The sequence below is a fragment of the Puma concolor genome, chromosome A2, assembly GCF_028749965.1.
Source record: "Puma concolor isolate L17-30 chromosome A2, mPumCon1.1.hap2, whole genome shotgun sequence".
In the NCBI taxonomy this organism is placed as follows: Eukaryota; Metazoa; Chordata; class Mammalia; order Carnivora; family Felidae; genus Puma; species Puma concolor.
This window is the reverse complement of record NC_141668.1, coordinates 22,671,349-22,698,623: the sequence shown is the minus strand read 5'-3', so window position 1 is coordinate 22,698,623 and position 27,275 is coordinate 22,671,349. Positions and strand designations below refer to the sequence as shown.

At 41.3% G+C, this 27,275-nt stretch overlaps 1 protein-coding gene and 1 long non-coding RNA gene across 2 annotated transcripts in view; one reads left to right on the top strand and one right to left on the bottom strand.

Moving 5' to 3' along the window:
• Positions 1–27,275, top strand: part of MKLN1 (muskelin 1) — a 378,677-nt gene that overhangs the window by 21,737 nt on the left and 329,665 nt on the right. Inside the window, exon 2 of the mRNA XM_086689876.1 lies at positions 4,290–4,414. Coding sequence (XP_086546002.1) covers positions 4,398–4,414 — 17 coding nt within the window. The 5' untranslated portion in view covers positions 4,290–4,397. The remainder of the gene's footprint in view (positions 1–4,289; positions 4,415–27,275) is intronic.
• Positions 4,133–5,924, bottom strand: LOC147583056 (uncharacterized). The gene is made up of 2 exons (XR_015244926.1): positions 5,534–5,924; positions 4,133–4,724 (listed from the first exon to the last, which is right to left on the bottom strand). It is a non-coding gene; the product is annotated as an uncharacterized LOC147583056 (long non-coding RNA).

The following is a 27,275-nucleotide window of genomic DNA, read 5'->3' as shown; positions in this document are numbered from 1 at the left end:
AGAAAGAAAGAAAGAAAGAAAGAAAGAAAGAAAGAAAGAAAGAAAGAAAGAGAAAGAGAAAGAAAACAAACCAGCTGTTACACCTCTAAAATGGAAGGTACATTGAACCCATCATTTTATCCAAACATGCTTTAGTTTCTTTCATGCATACTTTGTAGAATAATAGCCCTTACTCATATTTACATTATAAAAGTGTTGTTATTGTAAATTAGATAGGATAAAATGGGTTAAGATGTCTTCTCTGAAAGACATGCACTCGACACAAATGAGGTATTATTATTTAGTTTTTCCTTTTCAATATCGTTAAACGAGAATTAGATGAAAACTAGGCTTTAAGCAATATCCAGTGGGTAAATGATTATTGACTCAAGTGAAATGAAAAAAAAAAAAAAATCTTTAGCTGAAAACTCAGCATAGCCAGTCGGTGCGTAAGGCAAAAATATTGTCTTTATCTGTGATGCTCATCACCGCTCTCTATCACCTCTCTGGGCTGCAATCACAAACTGAAGACAGTTAAGGCTTGCCGTTCAGTCACCTCGTGCATTTTACAGAAGATGGACATCCTGGAACAGTTGCAGTTTGGAAACAATGCTTCAACTAATTAAGCCATGCAACTAGTTTTGTTACTGATTTAAGGGCCTAAATGAACCTTGTCAGGCCTTTGCGTCAACTCATGGTTCTGAGGTTCGGGGAGTGCTATTAACTACAACCTTCTCAGGTTATTACTGCCAGTGCCTCTGTGCTCCCCATTAGCACCACCCAGGCCAGAGCTTTTTCTATCTTCCTCTTGCAATACAGGCTTATGACGGAAGGAGAGGGGTTGTGGAAATAAGATTTGGGGAACTGTGAACGTCGGGAACTTCCGTTCGAGTCACTGAAAGAACACACCGGGAAGATGAATAACAGAGCTGGTGGGATAGACTGTCCAGCATAACGGTGCCTGGCCTCTGTGTGTGCAGAACAGCTTCAGCCCATTTCTGATTCTTCGTCTTTGATCTTGGACTGCCCCCTGCCCCTCCCCTCATGTCCAAACCCCTTACAGTGTTCATCCATTATGTATTGGCTCACCTTCATTCCCTAGGACCGACCTTCAGCGTTGTTTCTAGTGGTGGTCATCTGTTTTCCACCTGAACCATTTATTTTGGCTTCTGGATTTTGTTCTCAGAGAGGCCCCCTGCTTGGAGGGCTGTCTGGCCAGCTGTGGGGCCAGCTGCCTGCTCCAGATTCCAAGGTGACCAAATCTCTCTCTTCTCCCTCTGACTGGTCCCAATCCAGGAGCTATAGCAGCAGGTGAACAACGATGATGATATAGCAACGGTATCTGACCAGACTTTTACCTGGGGGGGGGGGGTGCTGCTCAGAGAGGTCAGTTTACATAGCAGAGCACAGTGGGCCGGGGGCCGGCAAGACCATGTGGGCCTTCCAGGCCTAGTGAAAGGTTGGGGTGCAGAGGAAGAGCTGGGTGCAGAGCACAGACGGCAAACTTGGTTAACTCTACAGTTTTAGCCACAGCCAGTGCTGGTTGTAGGACCACAGTCTCGCACACCGGCCATGCCTACCAAGATCGTTGCCATACAGTCAGCTCAGCTACAGGTGGCTACAGGCAGTGAGGAAGACTTTGTGGTGGCCCTCTTTCCTCACCTTTGGGAAGAAGATCTAGGGATTATGTGTTCCATTTCTAAGGCAAACTTAAAAAAAAAAAATTTTGTTTTTAATGCTTATTTATTGTTGAGAGGGAGACAGAGAGACAGAGTACGAGCAGGAAAGGGGCAGAGAGAGAGGGAGACACAGAACCCGAAGCAGGCTCCAGGCTCCGAGCGGTCAGCACAGAGCCCGACGCGGGGCCCGAACCCACGAACCCGCAAGATCATGACCTGAGCCGAAGTCAGACGATCAACCTAACGAGCCACCCAGGTGCCCCTCGAAGGCAAACATCTCGAAATAGTTGTCTACATTCATTGGCTCCACTTGTTCCTCAACTCACTATGACCTGGCTTCCGCCTCCACTGACGCTGCGCTTGCCCGGCACCCGCTCAAGTACCTTCTTGGTGCTCACCCCATGACTGCTTCTCAACATTTTCTTGATCTCTTGACAGGATTTGCCTTTGTTGACCACAACCTACTCGACATGTGTTTCTCCTTTGTCCTCCGTGATACCTCACATTCTTGTTGCCTTCTCCTCCCTCTGATTTCACCTTCTTACTCACTCCCCCCCTCCCCAACCCCCACCCCGGCCACCAAAGGCCTCCACCCCGGGGATCCTTTCTCTGCCCATTCTTTAAGGTTGTTATTCCTCTGGGCGCTCTCTTGGGTCTTTTCTCTTCCCCGGCGCTCACTCAGGGTAACTCTTTCATCCGTGTGGATTCTGTTGTGGCCTGTCAGGTACTGGTGATTCCCACACCTGTATCTTCAGACTTCTAGATCAAACTACCTGCTGCTACCCTGCCAGTGTTCTCCGGGCATCACAAACCAAACGTGACCCCGTCTGGACTCTCCCCTTCTCCTCCACAGCTCCTCTATTTTGTGTTTCCGTTTTGCTGTCCCAGTGACTGACATCACTGTCCATCCTGTTGTTCAAGCCAAACATCTGAGCAGCAGTCTTGACCTTCCCCCTTCAAAATTCCAACGATCAAGCAATCACACATTTTAGTAGATTCCGCCTCCTCTATGACATAGCTTGTACAATTCTGAGCGACTGGGACCCGCTTACCTTTCCAGTGTCATCTCTGACCACTCTGTCTCAGCTATGCTGAACTAATTTTCAGTGCTCAGCCGCTCAGCACACACGGTCATTTCTGTCACCTCAAAAATGCACATCTGCAACACCCTCCACCTCAAAGAGGCTTGCCCCTCTTTTTGTTTTAATTTTTAAAAACGTTTATTTATTTTTCTTAATTTTTTTTGTTTAACGTTTATTTACTTTTGAGACCGAGAGAGACAGAGCATGAACGGGGGAGGGTCAGAGAGACAGAGGGAGACACAGAATCTGAAACAGGCTCCAGGCTCCGAGCTGTCAGTACAGAGCCTGACGCGGGGCTCGGAACTCACGAGCCGTGAGATCATGACCTGAGCCGAAGTCGGACGCTTAACCGACTGAGCCACCCAGGCGCCCCAAAACGTTTATTTATTTTTAAGAAAGAGAGAGAGAGATTGAGTCAGAGCATGAGTTGGGGAGGGGCAGAGAGAGAGACACACACACAGAATCTGAAGCAGGCTCCAGGCTCTGAGCTGTCAGCACAGAGCCCGACGTGGGGCTCGAACTCACAAACATGAGAGATCATGAACTGAGCTGAAGTCAGACACGTAAATGATTGTGCCACCCAGGTTGCCCCTTCTTTTTTTTAACTAACTCCTCCATAACTTGTAAGTTCCCATGTAGAAGCCACTAACTTTCTTTTTTACTAAGTTTATTTATTTGAAAGTGAGAGAGAGAGAGACCAGGCACACGTGAGAGCTGGGGAGGGGCAGAGAAAGAGGGAGAGAGAGGATCCCAAGCAGGCTCCAAGCTATCAGCACAGAGCCTGACGTGGGGCTTGGTCTCACAAACCATAAGATCACGAGGTGAGCCAAAATCAAGACTTGTTTGCTCAACCAACTGATCCACCCAGGCAGCCCTAGGAATCAGTAACTTTCAATTCTCCCAAAGTCTGGGTTAGGTGACCCTCCTAGAGTTCTTGGTACACTTCTTTATCAGAGCTTCCTCTCCTATTTTTAGCTTGCCTTCTATGAGAAGCTCTACTATAAAGCCCCTATAAGCAGGGACCACATTTATTCTATTCACCTTTGTATTCCTAGCTCCACCCAGTAATTAGGACAAAATAGATGTTCAACGAATGAAGGAATGTAAATGTTAAAAATATCATTGCAGGGGCGCCTGGGTGGCGCAGTCGGTTGAGCGTCCGACTTCAGCCAGGTCACGATCTCGCGGTCCGTGAGTTCGAGCCCCGCGTCGGGCTCTGGGCTGACGGCTCAGAGCCTGGAGCCTGTTTCCGATTCTGTGTCTCCCTCTCTCTCTGCCCCTCCCCCGTTCATGCTCTGTCTCTCTCTGTCCCAAAAAGAAATAAACGTTGAAAAAAAAAATAAAAATATCATTGCAAAAATATAAATTTCAAATCAGAAAATACAATTCGGATTTTACCAGAGAAAGATTTATCAAGTCCCTCTAATATCAAAGGGGATTGGAGATTATCTAAAACGATTTAGAAGAACTTATCAACATTAGAATCATGAGCAGAGAGCAGTTAATAGAGGTAGATTTCACATCTGTTCCTTGTGGGATTCTTTTCCAGAGTTCAATATCCAGATTCTCTGAGCCAAGTTTTGGGATCGCCCAAGCAGTCCATCCTCCTGAATTTTCATAAGTTATTGGATTCACAACCCACTCCATATTTGAGAAGATGGGGATTGGAATAAGGTAGGTGTCACCTTTTCTCCTTTTCGACTTTTCAGTTCTCCTTTCTGGAGTCTTTATCGAGAGGTGTGACCTGGCTTCCGTTCTAGTGTCGCTGGCCTCACAGGGTCCGCAGGTCCTCGTATGAAGAGATGCCGTCAAGTCTCTTGAGGAATCATGTCCTTTCAAATTTCCTATTTGGTTTCACGACCGTCTACATCCTTCACCACCGTGCTATCAGTTGCTTTCTTAATGTGACCCGAGATAGAGAAAAATGGGTTTTGAAAAATCAACTTGCCGCCCACTCTGGGACACCTTTCGGTCCAGAGGCACACTAGGAATGGAGGACACGAGCAACGCCATCAAACGTCAAAAACAACTCGGCTTTAGCCATACTGTCTAGGGACTCCCCAGCATTCCACCACACTGTCAACCTTCCTTGGTTCCGCACCCACTTTAGTTTTTCATTTAAAACCCTTAGGATTAATAATCTGTCTTCTTATTTATTATCTGTCTCCTCTACTAGAATGTAAACTCCATGAGGGCAGGGATTTTGTTTTAGTCACCACTCTATACTCAACACATGGAACAGTAGCTGATACATGGTAGGCACTCAATAAATATTTGTTGATTGAATGAATGATGCTTTTTAAAAAAAATTCTCAAGAGGCTGATGCACACCTAGGTCTCTAGGCATCTAATGCAGGTCTGGTTTGTAGCCCTGTCGCCCTTAACACTTTCATCGATGACTAAAATCATGACACTGATAGCGTGATAAACACATTTAGACATGACATACCAACTAGAAAGGGTAACAAATAAGCTGGATGATACAATCAGGATCTCCCCCCACCCCCCCTCCCAGCTAAATCCTGACAAAATGTAATCATGAATCACATCTAATAATATTAAGTTTAATAGGGACAGATATAAAGTACTCAAAGATCCCAAAATTCAATTGTACAAGTACAGATTGGGGGCGAGAAGGCTTACAATTGCGCACGTAGGAAGATTTAGAGTCTCCTGTAGATTGTTAGTAGATGATGAGTCAACACAGTGTGATGTGACTTCAAAAAAATCAATCTTTTGTTATATTAATAGAAATATAGTGCTCAAGGTGGCAAGTCGTTCTCTAGTACTCACCTGTGACCAGGCTACATTTGTTCCATGTGGTGAATCCTGACCTTCAGCCTGGAAGAAAGACATTGATAAACACAAGATTATTCAACACGAGTAAAAAGGATAAGGGATCTGGTAAACAGTGTCATGTAAAAAATGGTTAAAGAAATGTAACATCGTGTGTGGGTGTGTGAAGATGGGGATATCAGCTAGCCTATGTAGCTACCTTCCAAAGTTGGGGGGGCTATCCTGCTGAGGAGAGATCAGATTTCTTCTGAGTAATCCCAAATGACAGAGGGAGGAGCCACGAGTGGAAGATGTAAGCATGTACATTTCAACCCACCAGAAGTTATCAACAATTAGACTTGCCCACCAATCAAGTGGATAACTGTTGGAGGTAGTTAAGTTCCCTGACCCTGAGGCTATTCAAGCAGAATGCGGACATTTTTGCCCCATTTGCTGGATATATTTGTGATGGAAGTTCAAACACTGGAGTGAGGGATCAGGTTCATCACGATAGCAAACACGTATTGAGTGCCCACTATATGACGGGTACCATAAGTGATTAGCATGCATTATCATGTATAATACTCACATCAATCATACCAGTTCCATCTTACAGATGAGAAACGATAAGGCTCCGAGGGGTTCAGTAATTTGCCCAAGGTCTTACACCTTGTACAAGGCAGAGCAAGGATTTGAACTTAAACAGTCACATCCCTGATCTCAATTATTACTCTATAAAGGACTCCCACTTCAAGAAAACCCTTCTTTCCCACCCTGAGATTCTATCACTCTAATGAAGTAATCAAACCAAGGAGCTTATTATCTCCAGTAGTAAATGATTCTATAGTAAATAGTTTCTTTCAATATAGTACACAGGCACTAAATTCGTGTGGGCATTTGCCACTCGTGGTGCACCATATGGAGCCCAACATAGGACCTGGCACACAATAGGTGCTCAATAATTATTTATTAAGCAAAAAGAATAAGCGAATGCAACCACACAAGATTGGCTGCATTCGAAATGACAAAATCTCAGTATATTGGGCCCGAGGGAAAACAAGCCAATTTCTGGGTGGTCTGCTGAGGACGCTTGGCAAAAAGTGGTAAAAATCCATCATTTCTAGCAAAGGCCTTGAGAATTCCTGTCCAGTCGTTTGGACGATACTCATTTCGACAAATATTTACTGAGTACCTGTCCTGTGCTAGGTATATGCAACATGCTGAGGGTGCAGAGGCGAATCAGAGGAAGTAATGTTAGTGGGGGAGATGGACAGGTTGGCAAATTCTTCTGATGCAATGTTACAAGTGCTATCTCAGGAACGTGTGTGTGTGTGTGTGTGTGTGTGAACTAATTCTACTCGGTTGAAAGAGTTGCCTGGTACTTCTGTTTTAAAAATGACGGCCACGTACTTTCTATGAGTGTATTTGGTCTTCATAAAGACCGTGTGAGGTTGTGATCCCTTTTTGTACGGGAGATGACGTAAAGTTTCACAGAGGTTAGATGAGTTCTCCAAGGTCATGCAGCTGGTAATAACAATTGCTGGCATTTACTGAGTGCTCAGGATACCCGAGGCTCTGTTTTAGGCCCTAATAAGACTCACAACTACTCTCTGAGGCTGTTACTGCTATCACTGGCATTTTATAGACGGGAATACTGAGGCACAAGATTGAAATGACTTGCCCAGAGTCACACGGCGAGAAAGTGAAAAAACTAGGATTCACATCTCTGCATTCTGGCTTTAGCAGGCACATGCTTCCCCACGGAGCTAAATTACCTTTCACTCGTCCCCTAAAGAGCTGGAGCTCACTTGGATTCTGACTCCAAGTTAGCAGGCACATGCTTACCCACGGAGCTAAATTACCTTTCACTGGTCCCCTCAAGAGCTGGAACTCACTTGGATTCTGACTCCAAGTTCAATTCTCTTCCAAGAGACCTTGCCCTTTAGCGATATTGCATCCAAGTGAAAAGAAATGGTGTGTGCCTGGATCTAAGGAGAGGTTGTGTGGGGCGGGCACCCTTGCAAGTGTTTGGGGAGAGGTGTGGTAAACTCTAGAATGTGCATCAGCTGTGTACGCAGGGTTTTCAGGGCAGCCAAAATTTGGCTTGTTGTTCTCCAGGGCAGCACTCTGAGCTCTAGGGACTGATTTGTTACTCATAGGAACTAGCCACCCTGACACTCTGCAGCCTTTCAAAATCTAGTTTAAAAATTTTAAAAGAAGACAACAGGATGTAAACCTTTAAGAATGAAGCAAGTTAAATTCAATACCTTATAAATAAGCAAGAATGGAGTTACAGAAAAGGAGAAATGAAGCACATAATTGCTTAAATTGTCCAAGCCTTTTCTCTATAATAAAAATTCTTGGATTGAGAAATAGTTCAATCCAATATTATTGTGCTTTAATAATTAAGTTGAGTTGGCTCTGTGGCAAATCGGAGAAAGAATTGGTTATTAACATGAATGAAGTAGATTACCCTTCCCTCAATAATTACTACTTCAGCTAATGTGGATACGATCCGTGCAATTGGATAGGACTGCATTTGAAGACATACATCTCCCATAATTTTTGGAGATTTGGTAATTTTAAGATTAGCTGGAGGCTGGGATTTCTGTGGCAGGCAGAGGGGCAGAAAGGGTGAACATTGTTCAGCATTCGTTCCTTCCAAGCAGGTGGGATTTTTTTTTTTGTTTGGTTTGGCTTTTAGTGTTTTGTTTTGTCATTTATAGACGCCTGGTAGATTCACCGATTATCTCGGCCTTTGTGTTTCTGGATTTCTTTTTTCTTGGCTTCAGGTCCTTGGAAACATTTGTTTTGATGATACCAGGAGAGTTAGTCATGTTTTATTTTTGTTGTTCCTATTTATTTTTAAGATCCTTTCGTTCAAGTCAACTTACCAGGTATTGTGTAACCTGTATTTACGCCTCCACAAATAAAATATTCTTAGTAGTAGCTTCTAATACAACCTTAGAGGGATACTTAATAATTCGATGCCCAGTTAATGCCCATCAGAATGATTCTGTAGTATTAGTAGCTAGAACACAGGTATGCTTTGAAAAATAATGTTTGAAATTTATAATTGGGTTTGGCATTTCATGTGAAATTTCAGGTTTCATAGATCAATTAATTTTGAGTTACCACGCAAATTCTCATAAACATATTTTCCTTTTCATCACCGAGTCGATAAAAGTTGGAAAACTCTTTTCACACACATTCCGTTCTTGAAGCCTGAAGGTAAATTGCTTTTAAAAACCACATCTCAAACAAACAGTTTTTCATAAAGTTATGAGTAAATGAACAGAGTGGGCTCTACTGGCATTTGGGATGCACATCTAATTAGAACTCTCCGTACTTCAGACATATAATTTACTAACGTTGAGGTTTTTAATTCTTAACTTTGAGTCCCCTGGGATGAAACAAGTGACCCTTGTTGGAAATACGTCAAGAATCAAATTTCTCAGGTTGAGCTTTAGTTTGTTGGTCATCAGATCCAAAACTGTTGGTTCCCAGAGTTAAAGACGTCTGACTTTCTCACGTTTGTTAAAAGATCAGGGCAGAAAGTGAGCACTGCCTTGCTGCTATGAAGAATAGATCTCCCCGTGTCTTCTCCTTGATGCTTCTCAGTCTGTGTCTCCGTGAGAAATGCTCCATCTATACTGTAACAGGAAGCACGCTGCACCCCTGCATATCCCCCATAGTGTGGGAGAGGCAGAGAACCCTGTCTTTACAATGAGACAGATGAATATCATCCTCTGAGCTGACGTGACATACTTTCCAGTACAAGGTCCCATACTAGGCACCAAGGACAGCTTTGAATGCTCTCACTCACCAGTGTTCATAACTTAAAAGTGGTAACACGAGATTTGCAAGGCACTGGGTGACCGTGAGACCTTGAGCAAGAAACTTAACCTCTCTCCCAAATAACTATTTCACAGGGTTATTGTAGTCAATAATTGAGATTATATGTGAAAACACTTAGCACAAAGCCTGGCACATAGTTGCAACTGTAGACTGAATTTATGTGAAATCTATAATCATCCATGGAACCTCAAAGGGACAAGGGGACCCAAGTCAACATTATCTGCCCCCTAGCCGTTTGTTAAATCAGAAAATTCCACTTCCAAATGAATAATCACAGCTACCCATGATTTTGCTTTAACCTCTACGTTTAGAACAAAATGTTACTTGAACGATACTCAGTTACTGTGTTTCATAACCCAGCTAAGTATGGTTTCTTTAGGAGAAAATTACATGTGAACAAAAGAAAGAAGGAACACTAGATAAATGAAACCTCTTTATTTCAGAATAAATGAAGGGTTACTTATCTGATTACAGATCATTCAGATGATATAACGATTATTAGATGTCCATATGTAATTATAAATCATGCTAGTTTTTATAAGTTGGTTTTAAACAATTTTACTGATCTTAAAGAACTCATTTCCCATAATCGAATAGCAAACCTTGAGGTACACTGTATTAACTATTAATACGCTAAAATTACCCATTATCTATCTTTTTGTTTAATTGCATCTACTATCATAGCCCTGCGTTTATTTCAGCGATATAAAAGGAGTGATCTCAACTGCTCGCTCTCTCTACATTCTAGAAAGGAGAGAAGAGCATTCCTTCCACCCACTTACCTGTGAAAAAAAGGACTCTCCGAGGCTGCCAGGAACTAACACTGTAGTAAAATTACAAGAAAATTTTGTTAAGAAACCTTTTCTCATCTGCAAGTTATTTCACTGAAACCTGAGGTGCTACATTTCACACAAAGGTGACTTTGGAGGAGAAAATTGGTGCCAAACTGGATCCGTTGTTTTTGTGTTATGTAAGAAGGAGAAAAAAAAAAAGAACTGTTTACTCCTAAGCCATAAATTTAAGATTATCTTATTATACCAAATGACACAATTTCCACACCTCAAACCTTAGAGTTATATTTTTATGAACTATTATCTGCACCCATTCAAAACTAAATAGAATTAAATATTAAATAATTTGCTTTGCCCAGTAATATTTAAAATACACAAAGTTGTTTTATTCACTATGTCAGAAGTGAATTCTAGTTGAACTGTGAAAATGGTATTGCTATACAAAAGATTTTTCTTTTTAAATAGCTTTTTCCTGATAAAGAATATACGTGCAGCATAAAAATTATAGAATATACAATAGAGTAAAAATGAGGAAATATAAATCATAACTCTATCATCCAGAAATAAACACTATTAACATTTTCTTGTATTTTTTTATAATGGATGTTTATACACACACACATACCTCAAAATACCCATTATATATAAGTGCATATTAGTGCTTTATTATAGAAAATTTAAAACATAACCAAAGGTAGACAGAGAGCATAATGAACCCCATGTACTCATCAACCCATGATGGCCAACCCATCAATACCTTCTTCTTCTTCCCTACTCATTTTATTAAAAAATCTTTTTAATGTTTTATTTATTTTTGAGAAAGACAGAGAGAGAGAATGAGCAGGGGAGGGGCAGAGAGAGAGGGAGACACAGAAGCAGGCTCCAGGCTCTGAGCTGTCAGCACAGAGCCCAACGCAGGGCTCAAACTCGTGAACCGTAATCATGACCTGAGCCGAAGTTGGACACTTAACTGACTGAGCCGCCCAGGTATCCCTCTACTCATTTTATTTAAAGCAAATTCCAGAAATTACATCATCTAAACCAAAAATATTTCAACTTGGATCTTAAAAATAAGGTTTTTTTTAAACATAACCATTATGACACCTGAACTACTTAATAATAGTTTAATAATACGAACTAGTCAGCGTTCAAATTTCTAATTGTCTCATAAATATTGTAATTTACTTTCATAATTTGTTTGAAGCAGGATCCAAATAAGGTTCACATACTAAGACTGGCTGATAGGTCTGTTAAATCTTTTTAAATATATATGGGTTTCCACTCTAATATTTTTTTCCTTGCAATTTATTTGTTGAAGAAACCAAGCTGTTCATCTGTAGACCTTCCCACAGCTTGGATTTTTCGCATTGCCTCCCCATATATAGTTTAACATCTCTTCTGTCTTGTGTATTTCCTACAATTATCTACAGGCTTTATCAGATTCAGTGTTTTGGTTTTTGTGGGGGTGGGTTTTGTTTTTTGGGGTTTTTTGCAAGACACTTTCATGGGTAGTTGTATGTTTTGCCATTAGGAGGTGCACACTATGTAATAACCTCTTCTTTTATGTTACGTAGATTCATTAGTTTATTAAGAATTGCAAAATAGTAATATTTTAATCCCATGATTCCTTGAGTTGATTTTCTGGCATGTGCCCATGGTGGTTAATCATGTTTTTTTTTTTTTTTTTAATTTTGCTTTTGGTGTTGTTGTTTTTATTTATTTTTTTTATGTCTATTTATTTTTTGGTGGGGGGAGGAGCAGAGAGAGACGGGGACAGGGGATCTGAACCAGGCTCTGTGCTGACAGCAGAGAGCCCAACTTGGGGCTTGAACTCAGAAACTGAGATCATGCCCTGAGCCAAAGTGGGACGCTTAACTGACTGAGCCACCCAGGTGCCCCTGTTGTCATTTTATCATTTGAGCTCATTAATTAAAACATATTCAATGTGTTTCAATACATCTTATTTATTATTCTTATTAATGCCTAAATTATCCCTATGTGGCCTGTAGTAGCATCTTCAAATCAGCTCCTGGCTTCTTCTGACATGACTCTAGTAGTCTTTGACAGTGTCCTTGTTATTTGGTGTAAGGTGGTCATCTTGTATAGTTCCATGCAGTAAAAGTCTATTTTTTAAAAATCTATTTATATTTAAGACTTGAGTATGTATAAATATAATACCAAATCATAGGACAGAAGCTATTTATATAACAAAGACTGGAAACAACCCAAATGTCCATTAATAGAGGACTCGTTGAACAAAATATGGTGCATCCACACAATGGAGTCCTGTGCGGTTATAAAATTGAATTAGGGAACTTTATACATATACTTACATAGATTGATCTCTAGGATACATTGTAAGTAGATAGCAAGGGAGAGAAAAGTGAGCCTACCATTTATGTCAGAACGGATATAAATATATATTTACATACGTAGATACACATATATACATACATACACATGTGGAGGGATAGACATCACAGAGTAATAGTTACCTGTAAAAGGGGGAAAGGAATGAAGTAGAAGGGATGGCGATAGAAATTAGACTTGTCTACCTTGAGACCTGACTTTGGAATTATGTAAATATCTACATAATTATAAAAACACTAATTTTAAAAAATCCAATTCCTAATTTTTATTAAAAGCCTAATTTTGCATACGATTGGTGGGATACAGAGAAATTCTTTTGAATAACTTGAAGACACAGCAATCTGACTGCATATCCCTAAACGGGATATTTCCTAAGGACAAAAAGGACTGCAAAAACACTTTTTTAAACCATATTTGGTAATCGTATGGTTGGTGGTGGTGTCGATACTGCTGTTCCGGGTAATACGGGATAAGCAAATATTAATTATGGGATCTTCTAATTCTATCAGGTTCGGTGTCCTTGAGAACCAAGATTCACAGCACGGGAGGAAGGAAATCGAGATGTAAAAGAGAAGAGGTTAGGTAAAAACCCCATAGTTCTGAATTTGAATTAGAAGTTAGTGATATAAGGGGCACCTGGCTGGCTTAGTCGGTAGAACATGGGGCTCTTGATCTTGAGGTTGTGAGTTCAAGCCCCGTGTTGGGCATAGCAATTAGTTTTAAAAAATTATTTAAAAAAAGAGAAGTTAGTGATATAAATTTACGACACGTATGTATGTGTTTACATATATTTCTTACCTCCTCTGTTCACTGAAAAGACCTAATAGTGATTAAGCCAGTAGCAATGAGCACCCTTGGTATCTATATTAGACCTGACTGAGGCAGGAAAAAAGTCTATAGACATATGCATATATATCAACAAATATATATTTATCATATATACATCACAATATATGAATATACATCAAAAATATACATATTCACATATTTAATGTATATTTTATGTAATGTATGTAATCAGTTATTTAGCTATTCTATTTCTGGACATTTAGATTCTTTCCAGTTCTTTCCAGTTATATACGATACTGCAACCAAGCATTTGTGCCCGTCTTATTTTTCTAGTACAAGTTCCTGTAAGTGGAATTACCCGGACAGAGGGTAGGAACATTTTTAAGCTCTTGATTAGTATTGTCCGGTCGCCTCCAGAAAGGTTATACCGGGTCACACACCAAGCGGCAGTGTGGGAGAGTGACTCCTTCATCCCATTAATAGTTATTGACATTTTAGACATTTATATTCACATGTTTCTGCCAATATGATCTAAGTTAGATAGAGTCACTCCTTTCTTTTTGTTCTTCCTCTTTGATTTTCTTATAAAGAGCCTTTAAACGTTAAGAATACCACATGGAAAAATTACACTGATGTAACATTCTTGTACTTACATTAGGAATTAACAACTGTATATCAACAAAGATGAGAATGGTCTTATCAAACTAAGTGTATTACTTAGAATTTATGGGTGAGCTTGCTAACACTTTAGTTGCAAACATATCACGAATGTATTGGTATTAATTTTTGTAGCTTTTTGGTAATCTGGTAGCTACTTTTGAAATCCCTAGGGGTGCCTGGGTGGCGCAGTCGGTTAAGCGTCCGACTTCAGCCAGGTCACGATCTCGCGGTCCGTGAGTTCGAGCCCCGCGTCAGGCTCTGGGCTGATGGCTCGGAGCCTGGAGCCTGTTTCCGATTCTGTGTCTCCCTCTCTCTCTGCCCCTCCCCCGTTCATGCTCTGGCTCTCTCTGTCCCAAAAATAAATAAAAACGTTGAAAAAAAAATTTGAAATCCCTGGGGTTTGTCATTATAACCCTACCTTTGCAGAACTCATTATACATGGAAATATTTCCCAGACATAGTTTACAAAGTCAACTAACTTTGCAAACATTTCTTAGCGTGTTTATTCCATATACCATTCCATGTGAATATCATGAAACAAAAAAGTAGATTATAGATAAAACCCATAGACTGTTAAAGGTGGAGGGATCTTAAAGATCATCCATTTGGTCTAGCCTCTTTATTTTATACTTTGGGAAACTAAAGCAAAGGGCGGTTACACAACCCTCTGAGGTTGTACAGCTAATTTGCGACAGTGAGAGATAAAAATCCCAATCTGACTCAATATAGTGCCCTCGCCATGTAGCTTCCTAGTATTAGCAAAACTTGAAGGCAATATGTAAAAAGTAAAAATAATTGTTGCGTTAGGAAAATGAGGTTCGGGGTGTTGTCCTTTGAAATTCTATTGTCATGCTACCTTTTCAACAAAAAACCTATAGGAAATAAATCAACAAGCACATTAAAAAATCAGGTGAGGGGCTCCTGGGTGGCTCAGTAGGTTAAGTGCCTGATTTCAGCTTAGGTCATGATCTCACAGTTTGTGGGTTTGAACCACGCACTGGGCTCTCTGCTGTCAGCGTGGAGCCCTCTTTGGATTCTCTGTCTCCCTCTCTCTCTGTCCCTCCCCGACTCATTCTCTCTCTCAAAATAAATAAACATTTCAAAATAAAATAAAATCAGGTAAAAAGAGCACTTCTGTTATTCAAACCTAGAAGTAAATTACTCTACTGGAGATTTATAGATATTTCTATCATTATCAACAGCATCACCATGATTATTTCTTTCCAATTAACCCCTCTTTAAATGCAAAAGAAATGTGGAAGGAGTAATACATTATCCAAGGGGCTGGGGCCTCGTCAGTTGTTTTTCTGCTGACAGAAGAGAGCATAAAGGTAGTATAGCATTGGAAAGGAAAGGGAGAGACTGAAAAGAGAGATGAGGGGACCCCAAAAGCAGCTTAGAGCAGAGTTTTACCCCAAATCAACTGGGCTACGTTTACAGAACAGTTCATTTGAAGTCCAAGTCTCTTACAAGGGCTCCTTTAATGTTTATCATGTTTCCAGAGGACCTATTAGGAAATGAGCAAGGGCAGTGTTCTCAGGCCATGGACACAGACCGTCTGTCTCTGCCCAAGGAGGCGCACACGCCACGGCCACCTGCCTGCCCACGCTGCCGTCGTGGAAGGGGGCAAACAACCCTCAGCAAACGCTCTGTTTACTGTGCCTGGAAACAGGCCTTTTGCCATGGAAAAATTTCTCATTGTACCCATAGGTACAGGACACACATTGCGTAATATGAATGATCTTATTAAGACTTCTCGCTAACCTGTGTACATGCTGTGCTTCAAGACTAGGGCTGAGTGCCATTTCTGAGGTGTCACTCCACTTTTTACTCAGGGACGAAGTCTAACGGGGGCCTGTAGGAGTATGCTCATGCCTTCCTCTAGAATCCTCCTCTGGTCACTGATGCCTGAAGTCTTAATGCTTCGTGCTTTTGGCTTCTCTCTGGACCCTGTACTCTCTAATTTCCAGTATTTTACTTCTCACTTTTTGTTGTTACAAAAGGAACAGAAGCACGTGGTAAAATATGAAATGCAAAGGGGTGTTCCGTGAAAGGGACACCTACTCCTAACCTGGTCCCCAGGACGCTGCCCAGGAGTAACCCCCATCTGTTTACCAGAAAGCACGGTGGGGTACTTCTCTCTGTAGCAGCTGCTGCTCTGGACACGTAGGGCTGAGTGGCAAACGGACGGATAAGATCTCTGCCTTCTGGTAGGAGTTGATGGGCCACCAAGAAGATACATAAGCGAATTATCATTTTGTATATCAGAATGCAGTAAATGCTACAAACAGAAACACGCCAGGAAGGGGGGAGAACGATCGGGGCCACTGAGGTGATATCTGAGCGCAGCACTGAAAGAAGAGAGAGCCAGTGCTATTGTACAGAAAGAACGTTCCAGACAGAGGGAAAGTACACTCCAGCACCTCTGGCATGATGTGGGGTCAGGGGGTTAAAAACACTTTTAAAATTTTTGTTTTTAAAACACAAAGTATCTACCACAGGCCAGGCATTCATCGGCGTCCTTTATATATACTAACCCTCTTCATCCTTGCAAAGACAACCTGTGGGATAGAGATGTTAGGAAAGTTGCCCCAAATCACAAATCAGTGAGTGGTCAGACCCAGACTTTCACAGAGGCTGTGTGGTTCTGGAGCCCGTGCCTCAACTGCTGTGCACACAGTAGGGCAGGTGGTACTGGAGAGCGGTGGGGCCGTCCTGAGGGCAAAATGGGAGCCTTGAGAGAGGAACCAGTTCTGTCTTCCAGAACACTCTGACACATTTACACGTTTATGTTTATGTATATGTGTATGTGTGTGTGTGTGTGTGTGTGTGTGTGTGCCCTTCGGGTTTGTACTCTCTTACTTAATAGCTTAATGGTAAAGTGCAGAACAATTTTAATTGACAGAAAGGAGAGAAAAGTTTGATATTATGTATGCTCTGGTTAAAGATGACAGCCTATCAAATAATCTTTTTTTGGCATGAGTGAGCTCTTCTAATTTTTTTTTAACTTTATTTATTTATTTGGAGAGAGTGTGTGTGTGTGAGAGCAGGAGAGGGGCAGAGAGAGGGAGAGAGAATCCCAAGCAGGCTCCCCACTGTCAGCGCAGAGCCCAACGTGGGGCTTGAACCCATGAACTATGGGATCATGTCCCAAGCCGAAATCGAGAGTCGGATGCTCAACTCACTGAACCACCCAGGCACCCCAGTCTTCTAATTTTTTTTAAAGTTTATTTATTTATTCTGAGAGAGACAGGGGCAGCGTGAGTGGGGGAGGGGCACAGAGAGGGAGAGGGGGAAATGCAAGCAGGCTCCATGCTGCCAGTGCAGAGCCTGATGCAGGGGCTTGAACCCACAAACCTGCGAGATCATGACCTGAGCCGAAACCAAGGGTGAGAGGCTTAACTGACTGAGCCACCCAGGTGCCCTTGATCTCTTCTAATCTTACTTGTTTTTTAAAAAAATTTTTAACGTTTTTGTTTATTTTTGAGAGAGAGAAACAGAGCGAGTGGGGGAGGGGCAGAGAGAAAGAGGCAGACACGGAATGTGAAGCAGGCTCCAGGCTCTGAGCTGTCAGCACAGAGCCTGATGTGGGGCTTGAACCCATGAGCTGTGAGATCGTGACCTGAGCCAAACTCGGACGCTTAACCCACTGAGCCACCCAGATGCTCCTAATCTCTTCTAATTTTAAAGTCTTACAAATACTTCTCTATTCTGAAATACTGGCATACTTGCTTGTTTGATCAGTGCTTCCTTGGGACAACAAATCAACTTTTTTTTTTTTTTAATATAATTCAGTGGTTCCTTATACATTCACAATGTTGTATAACCATTGCCAGTATCTAATTCCAGAACTTTCCCATCACTCCAGAAAGAAACCCCATACCTATGAGCAGGCACTCTCAATTCTTCCCTCCCTGCAGCCCATGAAAATCACTAATCTAGTTTCTGTCTCTACGCATTTTCCCACTGTGGGCATTTCAGATAAAGGGAATTGTACAGTATGGGGCCTTCTTTTACTCAGCATAATGTTTGCAGGATCCATTCATGCTTGTAGTATGCGTCAGCCCTCCGTTTCCTTTTTATGGCTGAATAAAGTTTCATTGTAAGCATATGCCACATTTCGTTTACTTATTCATCAGTTAGTGGACATTTGGGTTGCTTCTACTTCTTGGCCTTTTTGAATAACGCTACGTACATTTGTGCACAAGTTTTTGTGCGGGTATGTTTTAGAACTCTCTTGGGGATACCCCCGGTGGGCTTGCTGGGTTATATGGTAACAACGTTTAACTTATCAAATCAACTTTTGAACACAGCGTATCGCATGGCACCTCACTATTTATAAGGGAAAAAATATCAGAGCAAATGGTTGCATTAGCAAATGCCCTAGCCTGTCCTATTTCTATGAGAAGGTAGCAGATGAGGGGAGGTGCCTACTTCTTGGGGTTTAATGTGTCAGTACCTGAAAGTCATTGGCATTCAGTGGATATATTCTCCAGGCAGATCCCACTTATTGTGGACCCCTCCGTATAACAGGATAGAGAGCAACCATGAGGATGTTGCCCTTGAAGTAGATGGAAGGTTCAGGCTTGAGCAACACCCCGCCAGTCTCTCCAGGTACCCCTAATGGCATCCTAGTGCTGTTAGCATCAGTCTGGAAAAGCAAAGGCTTTGAGAAGATGACATTGTTCTCTAAGAATAATATTAATGATAATTTTGGAAGCACCAACTTCTTGACATTCACTACACGCCTAGCATCATGCTAGATGCTTTGTAGCCTTTTTCTAGACCTGTAGTTTGCTAATAGCCACGGAAATGTGGCTGGTTTGAGTTGAGATAAACTGTACGTGTAAAATATACATTAGATTTCAAACACTTGGTACACAAAAGGGACTATCTCACTAATTATCTCACACAATTATCTCACTAATTGTTTTTGCATGTTGAAATATTTTGGCTGTGTCAAGGAAAATATATTACTAAAATTAATTTCACCTGTGTCTTTTTACTTTTCTTACTGGGCCTACTCGAAAATTTTCAATTATGTATGGAACTCATATTTGCAGAGTCAAATTATAGTTCCATTGGACAGCACTTGTTCTAGACTATTCTTCACAGTAATTTGATCGGCTGGATGGCATTATCATCCTCACATTATGGGTGAGGAAATTGAGGTTTAGAGAGCTTAAGTAAATTGCCAGTGATCATACAGCTGTGGCTTAAGCACCACTCTGTCTGTCTCCAAGCCTGAATTTGTACCCATTACTTTGTGCTCTCTCTCCATGGCCCAGAAATATAACCCCTATGATACAGAAATGGTTATCATCATTAGCTATGGCAAAAAGCTGTTTTCACATCTCCATGTAGGGCTCAAGAAAAAATTGTCCACATCACTCTGTAAGGTAGAATTTAGGTTATAGTTGGGGGAAATTGCTTATGGGAAAGTTTCTTAAATGCTAACTCTTTGTTTGGGGCAGTTTGGGGCTTACTCACCAAGGAAAGGAGGTAGATGAAACTACTTCCGAGGCTACTGTCACTTCTATGATCCTGCATTACAATTGTCATCAGGTTCACAGGTCAGTTGTTGCCATAACCCTCAGGGTGAGACAGAGCAGAGGGAGGCGAATTTGTGCTTCAGTTTTGTCCTTTTTTCCCCTATAAAACATAGGGCTTTAATTTCATCCCATTTCTTTTGAATTTGTGAAGACCTCAACGGGACATTTTTCATAGCAGTGCTGACCTCTTCCCAGTTGCAACGGAGAGAAGGCAAAACTATTTAGGAGAGAAAGAGTCATTCCATCGCCTTTCTTCCCCCCTGCTACCTTAAACAATTCTCTAATGGTCTCCCTAAAATATGTGTCTTAATTCGGTCAAGTCTGCGTTTCCCCAAGGTATCCACATTCATCACTCAAAAAGAATTCTCATATGTACCTCTTAATGCTAGCTATCACTATATTTTCAAAACTATAACTTAATTTTATGCTCATTTTACATAGACTTACGTATAACACACGTGGGACTATAATTTACTTATTTAACTTCAACTACCAAAGGGGAATCCTAGTTGAGAACGGTAGCGCCTTGCGCTATTTTTCCAAGATGGGGAGGATTGGGAGAATTGGGAATTATACTTTGCCTCAGGGTCTCATCCCAAATGTTTAAGCCCTCTCCTATTCTTAGGGGCTAGAAATGTTGCTTCCAGCTGTTAACCCAAATCAAACACACTTTTTTCCCCGAGACTACAAATTTAGAGCTACTAAGAAACATGGTGACTTGGCTCCTAAAAGATTAAGTGCAACTCAAAAATCAAACTCTAAGAAGCTAAAAAATTTCTAATCATGTATATAATTATTTATAAAACATGTTTTATAATTTTTATTTTTAAATTCAAAGTCAAATTTGCTTTGAAGATTTTATTTTTAAGTAATTTCTTCACCCAATGTGGGCTCGAACTTACAACCCCAAGATCACGGGTCCATGTTCTACCAACTAAGCCAGCCAGGTGCCTCCGAAGTCAGATTTTTAGCGCCCCTAAATTAGGTTCACTTTAACTTAAATGGCTGCATGGGAAAAAAATTCCACCATTTGTTCTTTGTTTAATCATTCTTTCTTAAAATTCCTCAGAGGTTTCAAATGTACTTCAGATGAGATGACAATAAATCACAGAGAGAAGAAATCAGAAGAATGGTATGGGGAAAGGTGCACAGAGCTGAGAATCAGATGATCTGAAACCTAGTTCTGTTTCAACAACAAATTAGCAACAGGGCCTTGGAGAGTTTAAATTCCAGAAACATTTATTGGACACCTAATATCTTCAAGGCATTGGTTTCTTTTTTAATGTTTTTTTATTTATTGTGAGAGAGAGAGAGAGAGAGAGAGAGAGAGACAGAGAGCATGAGTGGAGGAGGGGCAGAGAGAGAGGGAGAGAGAGAATCCCAAGCAGGCCCTGCACGGTCAGCACGGAGCCTGACATGGGGCTCCATCCCATGAACCAAGAGATCATGACCTGAGCCAAAATCACGAGTGGGATGTTCAACTGACTGAGCCATGCAGGCACCCCTCTTTAAGGCATTGTAATAAGTACTATAGGAGATAAAGATGGCTAAGATATGGGTTCTTAAGAAACTTATCACCACATAGGAAGGAAAGCATACCCACAAAACTCTGGTTTAATATGATACAGAATGTGTGGGTAATGAAGTAGAGTTTATGGGAGCAAAAAAAGAAAGAAGCATAAATTCCAGCCAGGGAGATTCAGTATGTATTCGTGAAGAAAGTGACACTTGGGGTGGTCCTAGAAGTATGGGTAGGATTTCTGGGTGGGGCTGGAAGGGAAGGGGAGACAATGTAAGCAAAGGTGTATGGTGAGAAAGTCCACAGCTGGGTCCGAAAACTTGTTAGACAGGAAGGCACACTGAATTCTGAATAAGAATGGGAGATAAGTTTTGACTGCTGGATTAGAATCAGATTGTGGTAGAGTTTGAATTCCATTCTAAAGAATTTGGACTTTATTGGGGGAAGGGGTAGCAAAGATAAAGGGTAAACCCATAAATGATCAGCTTTGCTAGGATGATTGCTCTGACAAGCACTGAGTGGTGTGAGTGGTGAACAGAAAGATAGAAGATGGGAGGACCAGTTAGATCGTGGTAGGGTTTAGACAATAGGAATGGATAAAGAAGGCAAACGCAAGTGACGTTTTGGAGGGAGGATTGACAGGGTTTGGTGACAGTTGGTTTTGAGATGCAAAAGATGACTGAGGTTTTGAGCATTGATGAATCAGAGGATGGAGATGCTAGGAATGTAGGAGGTTTGCTGGGGAAGAGGCCGAGTTTGGTTTTGAGCATATTTCATCTATTCTGAACACATCAGCTAATCATATAAAACAAAAGACAATTCCCGACTCCCCTCTTTGGGAAACCCTTCAGTGCCTTCCCATCTAGCTCAAAATAAAAGAAGTCCTTATGGGGCACCTGGCTGGCTCAGTCACTTGAGCATCTGACTCTTGATTTAGGCTCAGGCCATGATCCCAGGGTCACGGGATCAAGCCCCATATGGGGCTCCACACTGAGCATGGACCCTGCTTAAGATTGTCCCTCTCTCCTTCTGTTCCTCTCCCCCACTATGAGCATGCTCTCTCTCTCTAAAAGAAAAAAGAAAGTCCTTACAGTGGCTGATAAAGCCTTACATGTCCTGACTGCCCACTTTCCTTTTGGTCTCCTCTCTTTCCACACACCCCTCTTCTCAGCAACAGGAACACTCTGGCCCTCTTGCTGTTCCTCCAGGACTGTTCAATAAACAGAAATCTACCTTAGGGCCTTTCTTGGTGTTTTCTCTGCCGGAAAGCATCTTCTCTCAGATGATTCTTATATCTTGCTGCCTCTCTTCCTTCAGCTCTTACTCAAATGCCATCCTTTTAGAGAGGTCTTTCCTGATCATTCTATTTAAATAGCAACCCCCAACCCCTTACCACTTTCCCTTCCCTCTCAGTTTGCTGATCTCCACAGTGCTTATCACCATCTGATATACCATGTATTCACTTGTTTATTATCACATCCTGGAAACTGAAACTGCAAAAAAAAAAAAAAAATTAATGATGTAATAGGCCACTGTTTTCAAGGGTACACTGAGATTTGTTATTCTCACACGTCATTCTTGGGACTACACCTTGATATAATCCCTTTGAAAAGCAATTTGGCAGTATATATAAAGAGTCATAAAATGTTGATGTCCTGGAACATTTTATGTTTTGAAAATTCTGAAAATCAATTCTAAGAAGGTAATCTAAAGCATGGAAGAGAAAATATACAGGAAAATGTGTATTGATGTGATATTTATAATATCAAGAAATTGGAAAGAGTCTAAACATCTAACAATACAAGTAAATTACGATTTGTTTATTTAACAATGTATTATTCATATGTTAAAAGGATAGTTAGGAAAACCTGGTTAGCAACAAGGAAAATGCGTATGAGACAATCTTATATTTAGGGACACCTGGGTGGCTCAGTCCATTGGGCGTCCAACTCTGGCTCAGGTCATGATCTTACGACTTGTGAGTTCAAGCCCCATATCAGGCTCTGTGCTGACAGCTCAGCTTTGGATTCTGCTTTGGATTCTGTCTCCCTCTCTCTCTCTCCTCTCCCAGTCACACACCGTCTCTCTCTCTCTCTCTCTCTCTCAAATATAAATAAACATAAAAAAATTTTTTTAAAGCACAGGGTCACCGGGGTCGCTCAATCGGTTGAGCTTCCAGCTTCAGCTCAGGTCATGATCTCACGACTCCTGAGTTTGAGCTCCACATCACTGGGCTGTGTGCTGACAGCTCGGAGCCTGGAGCCTGCTTCAGATTCTGTGTCTCCCTCTCTCTCTGCCCCTCCCCCACTGATACTCTGTCTCTTGCGCTCTCAAGAATAAACAAACATTAAAAAATATTTTGGGGCGCCTGAGTGGCTCAGTCGGTTGAGCGTCCAACTTCGGCTCAGGGCACGTTCTCACGGATGGTGATTTTGAGCCCCGCGTAGGGCTTTGTGCAGATAGCTCAGAGCCTGGACCCTGCTTCGGATTGGGTGTCTCCCTCTCTCTCTGTCCCTCCCTCATTCGCACTCTGTCTCTGTCTCTCTCAAAAATAAACAAACATGAAAAAAAAAGAAAATATTAAAAAAAATTTTAAAAAATAAAAATAAACATTAAATAAATAAATAAATAAAAATAAAAGCACAGAATCCATAATTGTATACAGTATGATTTCAGTCATCTTCAAATATACATACAGAAAATCTAGGAGGAAATAAACTCAATCGCTGATATTAAATGCATTAGGCGAATGGGATTCTAGGTGGCTTATTTTCTCTAAATCTTTCAGATTTGCTGTATTTGTCCTATCCTTCCTGTAAATGAGGTGATTTTATTTTTAAAGCAATTTTTAAAAAATTTTTTAAATGTTTATTTATTTTTGACAGAGAGAGAGAGACAGAGCATGAGCAGGGGAGGGGCAGAGAGACAGGGAGACACAGAATCCAAAGCAGGCTCCAGGCTCCGAGCGGTCAGCACAGAGCCCGACACGGGGCTCGAACCCACAGACTGCGAGATCGTGACCTGAGCCGAAGTCGGACACTCAACCGACTGAGCCACCCAGGCGCCCCTAAAGCAGTTTTTTTTTAAATCATCAAAAGAAACTGCTGCTACAACCCAACATACTCTCTAGACTGCATTGTTGGGTACCAATGGGAAATGTGAGTTTCCAGGCCCATGGACGCTGTTTAGGACTGAGGGCCACTGTCACAAATGGCTGGTCCTACAGATCATGAGCCCCCAATCTCAGCTCCCCCACCTCCTCATTCCTAACTTTTTCCTCTTCTCCACTTGCCTGCATAATTATAGGCTGTGTCCTCCTGTTTGTGATGGTCTCAAGTATGAAACAATGAAAACAGAAAGAGCACAACTCACTTGTGCTTCTTGACGACATTTATATGCATGGACTGAGACTAAGCCACCTCATCCACATCTCCATCTACTTTTTCATTTTTCTTATTGTAGCCTACTCCTTTCCCAATTGGCTGGCATTTAGGGTTCCCATGTGTTCTTCTCCACAGTGCTTATCATCATCTGATACATTATGTATTTACTTGTTTATCGGCACAGCTTAGAAACTGAAATGGCTAAAAAGAAAAAAAAAATTAGTGTCTACCCACTGTCAATTAAACTCTATATATCACCTCATTTTATCCTTTCCATCCAGCAAAACAAGTGTTAGTCCCATTTTAGGGATGAGGAAACTGAGTCTTCAAAAGGTTAGACAATTTGCCCAAGTCCAGTTACCTAGGAGGTTACCAAGTTGAAATTGAAACTCTTATCTTTCTGACCTCAAATCCTATGGCCTTAGCCTGTACATTGATGAACACATCTTAAATATTCAGATAGTCTACATTGATTTATTATATAGAAATCGCCTGGGTGAAATAAACAATTGCATAACTGAATATTTCAACCTGAAACTCTCCGGTGACTGGTGCCTTTGTGTCAGAAGTAACTGGCTCGTTGCTTCAGATTTTTTCTGTGAATGTCCACAGTGTGGACTCGGTAACAGGGTGGGTCTCCATAATGATTTGAGACCCTAAAACCAAAAATTTGAAGTATTTTAACTATGTTGGTTATATGCAGTATTCAAAGTATTTAGTTATTAACTAAAATCTGGGTTTTTTTTTTCCCCCAATGTTTATTTTTGAGAGAGAGAAAGAGAGACAGACAGGGGTGGGGCAGAGAGAGAGAGAGAGAGAGAGAGAGAGAGAGGGAAACACAGAATTTGAAGCAGGCTCCAGGCTCTGAGCTGTCAGCACAGACACAGGGCTCGAACTCATGGACCGTGAGATCATGACCTGAGCTGAAGTTGGACACTTAACTGACTGAGCCACCCAGCCACCCCTGATTTTATCTGTTTTGATTAATGACCTCACTTGAAGGATTTAGAAGCTCTCCTTTGAAACCAACAGCAACTTGGGGCGCCTGGGTGGCGCAGTCGGTTAAGCGTCCGACTTCAGCCAGGTCACGATCTTGCGGTCCGTGAGTTCGAGCCCCGCGTCGGGCTCTGGGCTGATGGCTCAGAGCCTGGAGCCTGTTTCCGATTCTGTGTCTCCCTCTCTCTCTGCCCCTCGCCCGTTCATGCTCTGTCTCTCTCTGTCCCAAAAATAAATAAACGTTGAAAAAAAAAATAAATAAAAATAAAAAAAAAAAAAGAAACCAACAGCAACTTTATTGCTAAAACAAATTAGTTATTAAATATTAAGTTAGATCCTTTCGATTGGTTATTTGGACTTAAGAATTGAAACTATTTTAAAAAATTGTTTTAGGTTTATTTGTTTTGAGAGAGAGAGCATGTGGGGAAGGGCAGAGAGAGAATCCCAAGCATACTCCACGCTCAGCATGAAGCCCGATGAGTCTCAAATTCATGACTCTGGGATCATGACCTGAGCTGAAATCAAGGGTCAGACACTCAACTGACTAAGCCAGCCAGGCACCCCAAGAATTGACACTATTAATAGAAGACATGTAAGATGTCAAAAGGAATGTAAAATCCAGTTATGACTAATACTATTTCAGAGGAAGTTTCTAACAAAAAAAGATATTTTTTGCATTTAATAATCCATTTATTTCAAGTAATACTTTAATAAAGATTCTAAGCAAATTCGTCGTAATGAGACTGAAGGAATTGAATAGCATTTTCCAAGAAATATTGCTCATAATGTTCACCATTATAACAGTTCAACAGTGTTCTTTCTTGTCTGCCGTCTTTGGCTGAAGTCCCTGGTAGAAAAACCTTTCAGCTCCTGACATAGACGTGAGAAGCCATAATGTAATCATCCTCATCATAGCTAACATTTTTGAGTGCTTACTGTGAGTCAGACTTTGCTACATATTGCACTTGATTATTTCATTTTAATGCTCAGAAGCCAGAAGTGTAAGCACTATTGTTATATTCACTTTATAGAGAGATAAAGAAACTGAGGCATAGAAGTATTTAGTGACTTATTCAAGAGACAGCATTTAAAATAAAACACGAGATGTCATATTGGTTGTTTTGCTTCCTCTATGACCTGAGAAAATCACATTTTTAAAAAGGAATACCAAGTTTGACTTTACAGCTTTTATGTTAAAAGGAAAAGCGAATGGCTTTTTGAATTGCCACGGCTGTTGTGCAGTGATTAATTCCACCGGAGAAGTGGTTCCATGAGAGTTGAAATTTTAGATCTAAACGTCTGAGAGTGAGTTTTCCTTGGGTCATCTATGCTTTTTTCGTGACCCTTTGCTCCATCAGTCTGCACTACAAACTTCCCTTCACTGTAAGAAAGTTTTTTTCTCTGTGGGTTTTTAAGCTGGTGGAGCTGTCCTTGGTCTGAGAGGTCCCAGAAGAAAAGTTTTGCCTGGGCTCTCTGACCTGTCACAGAAGTGCTGCACTTCTCAGCTGACGTGTAGAAATCTACCAGCCCGCCACATAGGAAATATTGGGGGAAATTCTTAGGAGGGGCCATGTAAACTCTAAAGGATGCCATTACAGTACGTTTGTATGTTTCTCTCCATTTAAGCACAGCTTTCCCACCATAGACAGGACATGGAAAATCGAGTTCACTTACTCAGTAAACTAGTTTGGACGCCTACTTTGTGCATAATACAGTTCTAAACACCACAAAAGATATAGATAACCTCCTGCCCTCAAAGACTTTGCATTCCAGTGAGAAGACTTTTACACATAAGGAAGTTAAAAAACCCAATATCATAGAGGTGAATCAGAAGCCAATAGA